This window comes from Ailuropoda melanoleuca, chromosome 5 (genome assembly GCF_002007445.2).
Source record: "Ailuropoda melanoleuca isolate Jingjing chromosome 5, ASM200744v2, whole genome shotgun sequence".
In the NCBI taxonomy this organism is placed as follows: domain Eukaryota; kingdom Metazoa; phylum Chordata; class Mammalia; order Carnivora; family Ursidae; genus Ailuropoda; species Ailuropoda melanoleuca.
In genome coordinates, this window is record NC_048222.1 from 129,418,869 (window position 1) to 129,434,054 (window position 15,186).

At 37.2% G+C, this 15,186-nt stretch overlaps 1 protein-coding gene across 3 annotated transcripts in view; it reads left to right on the top strand.

Annotated features, from left to right (window-relative positions):
- TRPC3 (transient receptor potential cation channel subfamily C member 3) overlaps nucleotides 1-15,186 on the top strand; it is a 73,456-nt gene that overhangs the window by 49,210 nt on the left and 9,060 nt on the right. For 2 of the 3 annotated variants that reach the window (XM_034661662.1, XM_034661663.1), the window contains exons 9-10: nucleotides 1,578-1,787; nucleotides 5,161-5,244. In XM_034661662.1, the coding sequence (XP_034517553.1) occupies nucleotides 1,578-1,787; nucleotides 5,161-5,244 (294 nt within the window). Of the gene's footprint in view, nucleotides 1-1,577; nucleotides 1,788-3,293; nucleotides 4,063-5,160; nucleotides 5,245-15,186 lie in introns of those variants that run through there. The other variant, XM_034661664.1, reaches the window with a different exon arrangement.

The following is a 15,186-nucleotide window of genomic DNA, read 5'->3' on the forward strand; positions in this document are numbered from 1 at the left end:
AGGTCCCCCAGAAGTGAAAACTGTGGGACCCCGAATACCTGCTGGAGTGTGGTAATGGCAATCTGGGCAGTGTGAAAGAAGCCAACTTCTTCCACCGTTGGACCCCCTCCTCTTCATTTCTTCTCTCTATCACCATGGGCCAGGACTGAGAATGAAAGTGTTACAGGATTTTTTCTCCTTTGTCAGTGCCTGCCGTTCTTGGTCACGCTGCTTCAAAGAATGAAGAGGCAGACCAGACCAAGAGTGGTGGGAAACAAGGCAAAGTTTATTGAGTGGTAGCAAAGGGATAGTACAAATCTTCCAAGGTGGGAGGGGATCTGAGAGAGTTGCCACCAGAGTTTCTAAGTCTAGGGGTTTTTATGGGCTTGTTGAGATAGGCTGTTTCAATCTGATTAACCCTCCCTGTGCCTGTTACCAATCAGGTTTTTGCCACCGATCACATGGAAAGGGCAGAGGGCTCCTTCCAGAGTGGTGTGAAATCCTTTTAAGGCTGGTTTCCTCTTGGAGGGGAGTGCTTGTCCCTGCCTGCCTGCCTTTCTTCCAATTATCCTTTATCAAAAGGACCTACAAGACAGGAATAAGCCACTGAAGGCCTCGTGTAACATTTGAGGACAGATAGCAGACCACAGCCTCCGAAATTCAATTCAACTGAGTGCTATTTTTTTCCTTTTGCTTTTGAAGTATGTTATGGTCTATCTACAGCCTGCCTTGGAGGTGTCTAGATGAGGAGGGAAGGCAGGTAAAGAGTGGGGAAGTGCTGTTGAATATGTGGAATTAGCAGGGGTGGGGAGGGAGGGGAGTTAATCTTTTCATCCTTCCTTGACCTGAATTTTTCTAGTATTATTGCTTTGTTTTTGGGTGGTGGACAGGACATTCTGGTTAAATTTCAGTGGGTAGAGACAGAGACATATGGTAGAGAAAAATAAAAACATTCTTAGAGGCACTAAGAATATCTGTAGGCCAATAGAGGTTATATGCAGATAAAAGTATGTAAGTCACTTAACTATTTCAAAAGCATAATTTAGGTAATTGTATGACCCTACTGAAATAAATTACTGAAATATTTGGCTTTTAAAACTGAAGTGGGAAACCGAGGTTCTTGTCTCACAGAGTCAAAGAATGAATCTCTCGGGCAAAGGAGAGTGAGTAAAGTGATAGAAGTTTGTTAAGCAAGGTTACAGAAAAAGCTCTCAGGAGTGAGAGGGGTCCCGATAGGGTTGCCATGGAGGGCTTTTAGGGTTGGTCTTTTATTGAAGCCTAACCAGGGAACTTAAAATCTCTACTGATAGCACCATTGAGTAAGGATTAGTGACAACACCTTCAATGGCTTTCTTCCTTTTTGGGGTCGGGTAATTCTTCATTGGTCACAGGTAGCTGTTGTAACAAGATTCCACCTCTGACACCTGGGGCAGGGTGGTCTGGTTTGTTCCCTTCTCTCTGGTTTCCTTACACCTTGAATTTTTGGAATTTCTGTGACCCTGATCCTACAGCGCCCCACCCCCAATCCCTCCCTACCTAGCCCCGCCTGTCCCTTACTCAAAATGAGTCATTCTTCCTTTTCTGTTTTTGTGACACAGGATGACAGTGACGTAGAATGGAAGTTTGCCCGTTCAAAACTTTGGTTATCCTATTTTGATGATGGAAAAACATTACCTCCACCCTTCAGTCTAGTTCCTAGTCCAAAGTCATTTGTTTATTTTGTCATGCGGATCATTAACTTCTCCAAATGCAGGAGGAGCCGGCTACAGAAGGATGTAGAGATGGGAATGGGTAACTCCAAGTCCAGGGTAGGTATCTAAAACTCACCAAGACCTGAACATAAATGTTCTGTCTTTCTCCTTGTCTTTGACGTTTGTTCAGTAATTTTTATGTGTGAACTTAGAAGATGTTGAAACTTACTGTCCATTCCGTAATCTTTCACAGACTAATACTTAATATCTTTACAATGTTTCAAGAAGTCACTTAGTCTGTACCTTGCTTCTGGTCAGAATTTCATGCAAAGTGCCAGATTAAAAACAAACAAAAACACCTTTTTAACTTGTTAAAAGTAAACAGAAAAGTTATTGTTAGAAAACACTTTGGTTTTTTTGTGTTCCATGCTTCTCAACTGTTATTTGGACATTAAATAGTTTTAACCTCACATCTTCCTCTTGGCTGTATGTATAGTTTAACTGCCACCATATTCTTTTTATTTGTAGAAACTCCTGATCGGGCTAAGTAATCTTTTTTTCTTTACTATCATAAAATTGACACAGACCTAAGAGCATCCTCAAATATTAACCATAAATACCATTTTTATAAATAATCAAGAATGGTTTGTCCCAAAGTTGTCCCAGTTAAGTCGCACTTGGATTTTATGTTGAGTCATACTCTGATTTTAACAAAGATGAGTTTTATGATAGTACTATATAATCATGAACTTAATTTTCAGAGGTAGAATTGGTAGAGGAGGCAGAAGGATATGAGCAGGACCTCAGATAACAGGGAGCAAGACAGAGGAGCAACTGTGTGGAGTTAAAATAGCATTTTTGCCCTAAATTGTGAAAAATGGCCTGTGGTTGTAATACCCGAGGAACCCACCAGATGGCAGTGTTACCTCCATAAAGTACAGGCCTGTTGAGCGGAGATAGGTACTTGTTCTCAGTTGAAGCTGGGGAAAAAGACTGGGTTACTGCAATTTAAATTCTCACTTTAAAAAATAGATGTGCATTTCCAAGATTTGTAATACCCTGGCATCTTAGTCTTTAAACCTTTTAAACCTTTTTAAAAAAAATTTTTTAAAGATTTTAACTTATTTATTTGATAGAGAGACAGCCAGCGGGAGAGGGAACACAAGCAGGGGGAGTGGGAGAGGAAGAAGCAGGCTCCCAGCGGAGGAGCCCAATGCAGGGCTCGATCCCAGAAAGCTGGAATCATGCCCTGAGCTGAAGGCAGACGCTTAACGAGTGAGCCACCCAGATGCCCCAAACCTTTTTAAATTTTACCTACATGTGGGCTCTTAAGGCTATTATGTTCCAAGGCACTGATTTGGCTATATCATCCCATGATTTCAAATAGTAGCTCATATGTCCACGGTGAAAGCAGTACAGTGTAAGGAAGAGAGACTCTGCATTAGACCTGGATTTGAATCTTGGTACTTTTGGCTTCCTAGGAAGTAACGTGGATAAGTCATTTCATCACTCTGAGCCTAGTTGTCTCATCTGAAAGAGAGAACTTTGTAGGGTTAATGTGAGGGTGGTATGATGTATGCAGTTCCAGCCTCAGCAAATATCAGTGCCCTTCCTCATTCACAGTTTACAAAGTGCTTTGCTGTACATTTGAGCCTCATGCAACACCGTGAGGTAGGTATTATTATTCTTCCCATTTTATAGATAGGACCACTGAAACCATTAAAGTAGCTCACTTAGGCAAGGTCAGGGAGCTAGCCAGTTGTGGGGTAGGTGTGGAATCCAAGTTTTCCAGCATCAGATGTCTAGCTCTTTCTACTGCACGGGGCTGCCTTCTACTCAACACCTGCTGCTCTGGTTAGGTTACTTACTGTCTCACTTCCTCCCAGGGGGGCTGTACCTTCAGCTGCAGGGCAGCTGGCCTCTTAAAGGGGCCGGGCTCTGATTGCCATCCTGGGCAATTCCTGCCGCTACTGAAATTGACTTTGTTTTGAAGGCGCTTTGTTTCTCTGGGGATTTAATAAGTGAGTCTGTCATTATTTAAAACCGGAAGCCTCTCAAGTATGGGAACTCAGAGCTCTTGCACTTCACACCTTAAAGTTTCCTTTCTGTAGAACCCTGATTTCACTGACTTCATTCTTGAGAGTGTCACAGTGTAGAAGGGGAGAAATACCATCAGGTCGAGAAGAGCACATTGGGGTGGCTTGTAAAGGAAATGCAGCTTGCACAAAGGAATGTGAGAGGAGCAGGTGTGCTTCATTTACGGTGTCCTCTCCTGCCTGTATTGCACCATTGGCAGAAAGAATAGCTTTTTTCAGAGAAGTTGCTAGAAGTAAAAAAAAAAAAAAAAGTTGAACACTGATCTCTCAGAAGCCAGGAGCCTTGGCTTCCCAGTCTCCCCAGATCTGGTTTAAAACTGTCATTTTGATTTAATTTTTAAATTGTGCATGGAGATGTTTAAATCTCTTGAATGTTATTAATACTATGAATATTAATAGATACTCACTGTTTACTGACTTTAGTAAAAATTTGGAGAAATTATATGTCTTTGTTTTTCTTTTTTAGAAGAGAGGAAGGGGAGCCTCAAGAAATCTTTTGTGCTAACCAGTGAAACTAACCTCAGTCAACAGTCAGATACTGACCTCCAGTGGCAAATAGGAGAATTAATTTTATTAGCGAAGGTTTTCTCTTGGCATGATTGTGCCACTTCCTTCCTCTTAGCATCCCACTCATTCCTGAGTTATGATGCTGGGAAGTCAGGTGGTGGGGTGAATACATATTTATGATAGAGGGCCCTGCCTTTGAATCATACCTTATCGGTAGCGGCTTGCCCAAGAACTAGAGGCGGGCCCTACTCACATACATAAAGAGAAGCCAGCAAGAGTGTGCTCCTCTTGCTTTCTCTTTCTACCCACTCTGAAGTTAAACCCTGCAAAGAGAGGGAGAAGAGAAAAGAAGACCAAAATTCTTTAAGCTATTCTATTCAAACTTGTGACTCTGAATCAGTAAAAGGGCACGATACCTAGGAAGACATATTATTTTGGCTCATATTGTAGGGTCATAAAATATCGAATGATACCATTTGAACTTGTCTGTTTGAACTTGTTGTGGGTTTCTGTTCAAGTGTAGGAGAGGAATATAGGCTCGGGAGCAGACAGTTGCTTGTAGGCATCTTTGCCTTCTAGATGCCGTGAATACGTTTTAATAAAGCATACAAGTCCCCAGGGACAATTCCATTTAGTATGAGCCAGATTTTAAACTATGTTTTCAGTTCTGTTGCAGTACACCTTTGAACATCCTGATAGATGTGAACCTGTTGCACACGTTAATTTTTGCTGTTGAAATATATTAAATCACTTAGGAAATTCAACTTCCACAAAATGCTTCTTGGAAATGTTGACTCCAGAAATGTTATCAAGGATAGAGTAGATTATATTTTTGATTTCCCAATGACTGTATTCTAATTTACTAGGTTAATTGTATTTTTTCCTAGTTAAACCTCTTCACTCAGTCTAACTCAAGAGTTTTTGAATCACACAGTTTTAACAGCATTCTCAACCAGCCAACACGCTATCAGGTAAGCATTCAGTAGATGTATCTCTTTATCTGTATGTAATTCCCTGTATGTGTGTGCGTGTGTATGTAGTGAGTAGAATTATGTTCTGATGTATTATGAGGATAGAACGGTACAGAGAAAAAAATAGTATGTTAGTTGGACAGGACTTTAGACATCAGAGTCCAAGTCCTCATTTTTTTGGTTGAGGAAGGCGAGTTCTTTGTGATATTAAAAGCAAAGTGTTGCCACAGTGTCCAAAGAGCACCTTCAAATACCTTGAGCTGGAGAAGCAGTGAAAGATATGGTATATTGGGAAAATAATGCTCTCACAGTATGGAAACGTGATACATTTCTCTAGGTAATCCATTTTTCCAGTGGATTCTTAGGCTATATTGTTTCATCAGTACTACTTTAAAATATATATTTTGCATTTTGATATTAGATATGACATTTGAATGCTAAATTCCAACTCAGAAGAAGTTGTAGCTTTTTCTTTCCATCTGGTTGATCATTTTGACTATCAAATCTATAGATTTCTGATGTGTACAAGATCACAAGAATGAGGATCCAGGTATTTATAATGGATAGTAATGTCAATGGGTACAGTTTTGTACAGTTTTCTTGGAAGCAGCAAATTCTGCAAAATTGCTTGGCACACTTGATTGTCAAAGCCTTTTAGTGGTTACATTATATCCTATTATATGGTTATATTTAATATGTCACGGTTCTATCAATGGAAATAGAGGATATGGCCAATATTTAGCTATTACAGGCAACACTGCAGTTAGTAACCTTGTATATATGGCATTTAAAACGTGCAAATCTATGAAATTGTCTGGTATCTAGGCATTTTAATTTTTAGTTATTATCAAACTGATTTTGACGGAGCTTGTGCCAATTTATATTCTTAAAATAAATGTATGAGAGAGCCCATTTCCTCCTTAATGTACCAACAGCGTGTTACCAAAGGCTTTCTATCTTTGCCAAAGAGATGGGTGAATATGGTATCACAGTGTAGTTTTATTTTGCATTCTTTGTAATGAATGAACTTGACCATCTTTTTATGTTTAGTGTTCCATATGTTTGAGATCCTATGTATTTACTTTTCTTGATGGGCTTTTTGTTATAAATTAAGAGGAATTCTTTTAAGAATTAATTATTTTAAGAATTCTTTTAAGAAAATCAGCCCTTTGTGATATGAGTGGAGAATTTTTTTGTTTGTTATGTCTCTTTTTAATATTTTTTCCCCAACTTCCTGATTTTTGTATAGTCAACTCCACAAAATTTTTATGGCTTTAGATTTTGTATCCTGTTTAGAAAGTTCTTCCCCCACATAAGAATACTTAAGAAAATTTTTACGCACATTTTCTTTAGTGCTTTAATGATTTCACATTTTATATGAAAATCTTTGACCCATGTAGAATATATTTTGATGTGAAGTGTGGGATGGGTATCCAAATTTATTTTTTTCCAGATGATTATATAACTGGATATGTTGAATAATTATTTTTTATTAATTTGAAATATCACCTTTATCACTTACTAAATTTCTTTATCTCCTTAGATTTATTTCTAGGCTTTCCATATGTGATAGAACCACGTCATTTTAATTATTATAGTTTAGAACAAAAGCCAAACAAAATATATAGACACAGACCCACACATACACATGTCCTTTAAGACTTATTTTACATAATATTCTGGTTATTCTTTCTTGTTTATATTTCTCTTTGAACTTTAGAGTCAACTGTGTAATTTGCAAAACATTCTGTTGATATTTTTATTGTGATTGTATCAACTTAAGTAAAATTGACTTCTTTATAACGTTCTGTCTTCCTTTTCAAGAACATGGTATACCTTTCCATTTATTCAGGTCTTCATTTGTGTACTCGGTATCATTATAAAGCAGTTCTCCTATTCATATTAAGATTAAGTTTGGTGCAAACCACACAAAGCCACCAAGTACCACCCACTAAGTAGTTACAAAAAAAAACCACAGAAATTTATTTCTCTCACCTATTCAAGAAGTCAGGAGGTGGTCATTCCAAAGCTGGTATGGTACCTACCAATGTCAGGGACCAAGGCTCTTGGATCATACAATTCTGTCATGACTGGCTTTCAGTCTAAAGTGCTTTCATGGTCCAAGAAAGCTATTGGAGCTCTGGCTTTTATGTATGCATTCCAGAATACATTTAGAAGGTGATAGGGAAGAAAGATAAGCATCCTTCCTGTAAGGAACTTCTGTAAAGTTGCACGACTTCCCCGCAATGGAGGCTGGGAAATAAAGTCATAATTCCTAGTGGCTATTTGCCAAGCTAAAAAACGCAGGAAGAGAATTGGCAGTCTCTGCTGAAATGGGTCATATTACTTGTCTTGTTGCTTATCTTTATGCCTTTACACATACTTCTATCTCTGTTACTTGATTTATAAGTTGCAAGTTTTATATTTTGATCCTCCTGCTCTAAAATATGAGAAAATCAATGTGTTTATTTTATCGTCCATCGTTTCCCCCTTCTCCCAGCTTTGTTGGTTAAATCATTAGAGCTTGTGGGGAGGAAGAAAAAAAAAAAAAACTTTTCTCTACCCATTAGGTTCTGTAGGTGGGGCCCGTGAATTAAACTGACAAAAGACAGATTGATAGGAGAAAAAAAAACACACAGTTTATTTACACACGCAAAGTTTACACACACAGGAGAACTCAGTGATGAGTAACTCGGGGTAGTTAGAATTTGGAGCTTTAATACCATCTTATCAAAGAGTAGTCAATTTGGGGAGAAGTGACAAGACAAAGGAAAAGAGGTTTGAGTTCCCAGGGGTAGTAAATTGAGGGAAGGTAATATATGAGAAAACCAATTCAAGATTAGGGTTAGTTTATTAAGGTTTGATTGTGCAGACACATCTCAGTGCCAATTCTCTGTCTCCAGTCATGATTGTTGTTTTAATTCCTTCTGATATGAGACAAGAGAGAGGGAAGACCTTCATAAAGGGAAGTTTAGATCTTGCTTTTAGGCAGAAAGGAGAAGGGTAGTGAGCTCTTTCTGTGTTTTCTGCTTCTTAATTGACTTCAGCTCAAAGTAATCCTCATGCCAAAGTCCGGTATATTGGGGTGGCATGTTCTGATCCCTTTCACTACCTGGTCAGGATTATAACCCACAATTGTTTTCATTTTAGTTCCACAAAGTCAAAACTCACCACTGATCATTTATTGCCATAATTTTTCTTTGTGAGCTAAAGTTCATCTTCCTGTAGTTTCTTTAAAAAGAGCTCATGGGAACTATGTTCTCTGAGTTATTTCACATCCTAAACTATTTTCTATGTATATATGTTGACTTGCCACACAATTCTTAGCTATGACTTGACTTTCTTCATGTATTTGTGAACTGCTCCACTGCTCCTGGAATGAAATGGTGATGTGGAAAAGTTTGAGGCTGGATGGTTTTTCTTATACTGTTGACCTGAGATTTTGATTTGCTCAAATTTTCTTTGTTTATTTTTAAAATCCAATAACTTGCTAGTGTTTATTCCGTGGGTGAATCTGCATGATTTTCTTCCTCACTTTTTTTATGACTCTTAAGTCTTCTTTTATTTCTGAATAATTTCCTTAAATTATATCTTGAAATAGTTTTTCTGTTCCTTTATTTGGGTTATCTTCTTTAAAGATACCAGTTAGAAGCCTGCTGAATCTTCTTTGCCTATCTCCATGGCTACCATTTTTCCTCTAATCCATTTGAATTTTTCATCCATTTCTCCGTTTGGCTCCTTTTTTCTCATACTGTATTTTTTTTTTTTTTTGGTCTGTGTCTGTCTTCACATGTGCAACTTCAAATTTACCTTTCATTTCTGTGACGATTTTTTTTTTCTTCCTCCTGTTCTTGTGATTTTCAAGTTTATATATCATTTACTTTTTTTGGCTCACCTTGTTTTCCTTGACCTCTTTGTGCTCTTATTTTAAAAACATGATTGGCTCATATTTTTAAAAAATGTGTTTAAATGATGGCGTCACGTATTTTCGTCCTTTAACGTTTTTCTGGCAAGTTTTCTCTATTTGCTGTTTGTTTTATCCTTTTTTTTTCTTAGACTATTTTAATATAGACCTTGCATAAATTCCTTGGTGATTACTACTCAGTTTTGAATGAAGTGAGTTCTTGAACCAGCTGCTTTCAGGAGGTTGGAGTGGTTTTGGAGAATTCCAGATCCTCATTCTCAGCTAATAGAATTTTCCTTTTGGGACAGGATTGTATACGTTTACTTTTTCTTCATGTTTCCCTATCAGAAAATAGCATTACAGGTCTAGTCAGACACTCCCTCTCAACTTCACTGAATACTTCTAGCAAATATGGCTTTCCTTGATAATTTCTCCTTCACTCTTCTAGTCTAAGCTTCTCAAGATTGTCAAAAAGTCGAGGGAAGTTCTCAGTCATGATTATCTGCCCTTGGCATTTCGTGACACCCCCCCCACTTGATCTTTCCATATAACCTTTCTTAAAAAGAATATGGATGCCTCTAAGTTTCATCAAAGGAGTTTGTGTTTCTGTTTCTTATTCTCCTTGTTGCTTTTGAATGATTTAGAAGTGGGGGAAATTCCCAAGTTTATTGTCATATTCAAACTTCTCATGGTCTGAACATTGTTAATGCTTCTATAAACTCTGAGAAAAGAAGTTTTGATTAGCTATCAAACTTCACATGCCAATCAAACTTCATATAAATGTTTTGGTTATATTTAGATAAAGTCTCTTTATTATGAACTCCACAAGTGGTAACAATTGGTTTAGTTGTTATGGATTTTTGTTTCATGCAGTGTGATTATATTATATGACTTACCTTAAAGAAATCCTAGATCCTAATCTGCTAAATGGGGATTATCTTTTTCAAAGTGGTAACATTTTGGGATACACCAATTCTAGTGGTGCTACCACAGCTCAGAACATTTTTGGAATATCTCTAAAGAATTATGTTTATAATTAGTTTAGAAGACACAAGAAATGCTTTATTGTCATTACTAAACTCAGATAATCATTCACCTTATTAACCAGACTCAATGCCATATGACTTGACATTTTTTTCAAGAATAGTCATACCCATCTTCAAAAAAACACATGGCTGTCACCAGTTGGTTTTACCACCCTATGTGTTTTAGATCTAAATAAGTATTTCCTCACCAATTACTTAAAAAGCAGAGAGAACCAAATGTGCTTTAAAGTACAACAGAGGAAGAGTTTCAAAAATTCTTTGTTCAATGGCAGTATTATTTATATTAACATTAATTAGTAGTATGCTGAGATCATTTTTATTATGTGTGTAAATACTTTTTTTTTTTACAGAACTAGGGATGATTTTTCTGAAACACATAAGGACTTGGAGGGATAGCCTTGATTGAATTCTGCTCATGAACCCCTATGTTAGTTCAAGTTAAAGGTACATAGATATGCTGAGGTGAACTTAAGAAATGGGAATTTTTTTCTAAGGCTCTCTAGAAGCAAGGCTGTAGGTTCTTGGGTCCTATTCTCTCTGGTGTCTCTTGTAGCAGCTCTGCTTTAACCAACTTCTTTGGCTTGGGGACACCTTTGGCACAGGTAGTATCAGGTTGTCTTTGGCCCACATGGTGGTCCCTGGTCCAATCCATGAAGACTACCATAGGTGGCTTGGTTTTACTGGAAAGCACATGGCAGTTTTTCTCTAAAGGAGGCAATATGAGACATTGACATTAAGCTTCACTCACGATGAGCTTGAGGGCACATTTGAGACTCCCACTATTTTTTTTTTAAAGATTTTATTTATTTATTCGACAGAGATAGAGACAGCCAGCAAGAGAGGGAACACAAGCAGGGGGAGTGGGAGAGGAAGAAGCAGGCTCATATCAGAGGAGCCTTATGTGGGGCTCAATCCCATAACACCAGGATCACGCCCTGAGCTGAAGGCAGACGCTTAACCGCTATGCCACCCAGGCGCCCCTGAGACTCCCACTATTAAGAATGGTCTTTCGTTATAAGGATATAAAGATACAGTCCATGCCTTCAAAGATCTCTCCCTGGAGTGGAAAGGCGGGGTTGAGGTGGGAAGGAAGGGAAGGGAAGAAAAAAGTAGATGAACATTCACACAGCCCTGTGGTGTGGCTGTGTGGTATAGGTGAAACATAAATAAAATGGTATGGGAACCTAGGGAAAGAAACCCAGAGGAGGGGAATATTTGAAAACCAATCTAGTAAAAGAAGCGATTTTCTTCTCTGTTTCTCTAAAGAACAGAATTTGTACCAGTGGTTAGAAGGTACAATGAAGCACATTTGGTGCAATACCAAAGAATTGCTTTTAAACTGCTACAGTTGTCTAAAAATAGATTAAATCAGCTGTCTGGAAAGAATAATAGGCTCTGAATCACAGATGTTTATCCAGAGGCTGTGCAATGGTGATGGGTCAAGCCATCTCAAAGTGAGTGGTATGAAAATATGAAAAACACATGACTTCCAAGGTCCCTTCCCTTTCTAAAATTCTACTCTTTACTTTTGGGTTCTTTATGTTTGTTTAAATCAGTCTTACCTTACTTTATGGAACTACTGATAACAGTCAAATTTGGCTTCTCTGTAGGATTAAATGAGAAAATGAATGTAAAAGTACCTGATAGAGTGCTTCACAATTGTTAGTTGAATTTGAATCAGTGAAAAATAAGCAAGCGAGAAGAAAAGCTTTGATGCCTTTTGGGAATGAAGAGCATACCCATATATCCAACCACCCACATTTCATTCCTTCTCCCAGTCTTAAAGAAGAGTTGAGAAAAGAACTGAGGTTTGTTTGCAAGAGATAGTGTTTAAGGTAACTACTATCTAGGCTTTCCATACCCTGGATAGAGAAAATCCATAGTCTACTCTACAAAAGTCACAACGTATACCTTAAAGAGTGATTCACAGAATCATACCAAGAAGTTTGGATAGTTCCTGGAGGTGTGCGGATGGTAGAAATTAATCTATAGACTTCTATTCTATTAGTTTCTATTCCATTAGTTAGTAACTTGACCAAGAAGGGAAAATGATGAATCTGTTATTGGTCAATTTAGTTTTTGGTACTGGCTTTGATTAAGGAATCAATTGAAAATTTAAAAATAATATTTATAATGGTAATTTTACGTGTTGCATGTAAGTTTTATGATCCTTGCCTGTAAAACCATCATTATTAAGATTGGTTAATCAAGATTTGCTTTACAGAAGCATACATGATAATAATAGTTACGTTAATTGAGCACCTACTGTGTAATTTACCTATATTATCTCTTTTACAATGCAGATTATAACATTTCCATTACACAGATTAAGTTGCCAAGGTTCCACAGCTTGTAAATAATGGAGTCACAACTCAAATCCAGGCAATTTACGCTTGTAGCCCACTTTTTTTTTTATAAAAGATAAATATTTTTTTTATTATAATAATATTTTTTATTGTATTATGTTAGTCACCATACAGTACATCATTATTTTTTTTTTTTTTAATTTTATTTTATTATATTATGTTAATCACCATACAGTACATCCCCAGATTCCGATGTAAAGTTTGATGCTTCATTAGTTGCGTATAACACCCAGTGCACCATGCAATACGTGCCCTCCTTACTACCCATCACCAGTCTATCCCATTCCCCCACCCCCTCCCCTCTGAAGTCTTCAGTTTGTTTCTCATAGTCCATAGTCTCTCATGTTTCATTCCCCCTTCTGATTACCCCCCTTTTCTTTATCCCTTTCTTCCCCTACCGATCATCCTAGTTCTTATGTTCCATAGATGAGAGAAATCATATGATAATTGTCTTTCTCTGCTTGACTTATTTCACTTAGCATTATCTCCTCCAGTGCCGTCCATGTTGCAGCAAATGTTGAGAAATGTAATATTCCATTGTATAAGTAATATTCCATTGTATATATGGACCACAGCTTCTTAATCCAGTCATCTGTTGAAGGGCATCTCGGCTCCTTCCATGATTTGGCTATTGTGGACAATGCAGCTATGAACATTGGGGTGCATATGGCCCTTCTCTTTACTACGTCTGTATCTTTGGGGTAAACACCCAGTAGTGCAATGGCTGGATCATAGGGTAGCTCAATTTTTAACTTTTTAAGGGACCTTCACTCTGTTTTCCAGAGTGGCTGTACCAACTTGCATTCCCACCAACAATGTAGGAGGGATCCCCTTTCTCCACATCCTCTCCAACAATTGTTGTTTCTTGCCTTGTCAATTTTTGCCATTCTAACTGGCGTAAGGTGGTATTGTAGTGTGGTTTGATTTGAATTTCCCTGATGGCTAATGATTTTGAACATTTTTTCATGTGTCTGTTAGCCATTTGTATGTCATCATTGGAAAAGTGTCTGTTCATATCTTCTGCCCATTTTATGATTTGTTTATTTGTTTCTCGTGTATTGAGTTTGAGAAGTTCTTTGTAGATCTTGAATACCAGACTTTTATCTGCAGTATCATTTGCAAATATCTTCTCCAATTCCGTGGGCCGCCTCTTAGTTTTTTTGACTGTTTCCTTGGCTGTGCAGAAGCTTTTTATCTTGATGAAGTCCCACAAGTTCATTTTATCTTTTGTTTTTCTTTGTAGCCCACTTTTTTAACTGCTTACACAATACAGCCTCAGTTTCACCAGACAAGCTACCTAATGGAATGGAAATGGCTAACCTTTGCCCCTTCTCTGAGTTGTACATAAGTTTGGAATTCACATGAATTATCTTTCCAACATGAACTAAAGGATGGAGTATTGCCAGGTAGTGTCATGTGTGGGGAAACTGATTTCAGTCCAACATCAACTGTCTTCTTGCCTTGTAGAGAAGCTCAAACTTAGTACAGTGGTAGATGTAAATATATTTAAGCTGTAAATATTAAGATGAAATTTTTTTAAATGAGAATTTTTGTGGGATACATGGAAAATCTAAAACACCCAATTTTGAAGGGAAAAAAATTAAGCTTGTAACCATAATGTTCCTTATAGGTTAAAGATGAATGTATCTACCTATTTTCCCTTCAGTGAAGGAATTTAATCTGAGTGACTATGTACAGGTGTTTCTAGGGAACCTGTACTCTATTTGAATTTTTAAAATATTTTTTTTTCCTATCATCTTCCTTTCTGGCAGTAAATATAACTTTTCATAGACTTTTTCTAAGCATAGTTTTGGATAATGTTAAATATTTTAGAGAGTGTCATACTAAAGCATGTGGGTAGCAATATCTTAGCCTTCAAATTCATCTTTATAGATAATACTAGCAAGAACTAAACTCTTCTAAGCAGAAAATCTGCTTTTATATGCATTTGATGATTTAATCTGTGCAACCTCTGAGTTTTTATTACCCCCATTTTTTATACAGGGAAATGGAAGCTTGGAGAGCTTAAGCACCTTAAGTTCACTCAGCTAATAAATAAAGACCTGTTCCAATTCAGAGATTTTTTTTTTACTCCAAACTCCTGTCTCATTTCAATTTTTAAGCAGTTTTATTTTTTGTAGAGGTAGGATTTCAAAATAACACATTTCTGAATGGTTCTAAACAAAACCCTTATAAGCTCTCAGTTTATGTATTAGCTAAAATCTTTACAGCTTTGTTTATAAAAGTGAAAAATGGTTGTCTGTTTATTACAATTGAAGGGCTCCTGCTGCTCGAGATGGAATGAATGCCCAGGCTGGTGAGGCACATCAGTTTGTTAAGCAGTGTTAAAAACCTACTCAGAAAAATATTTTAATATTTTTTATTTTATTATATTTTAAATTTTAATTATGAACTATTTCAAACACAGAATGGTACCACAGATATCCTGTTAGACATCAGTGCCACTACGATCTTGATTTAATAAATGTTAACATTTTGCCGTATTCTTTTTGGACCTTTTTTGTAAGGGTTTTTTGATACAACTAAATGCCCCTACCTTATCACATTAGCCTTCATCCCTCCCTGGTGACCTTCACTATCTTAAAGTTTGTGTTCTTCCCATGTA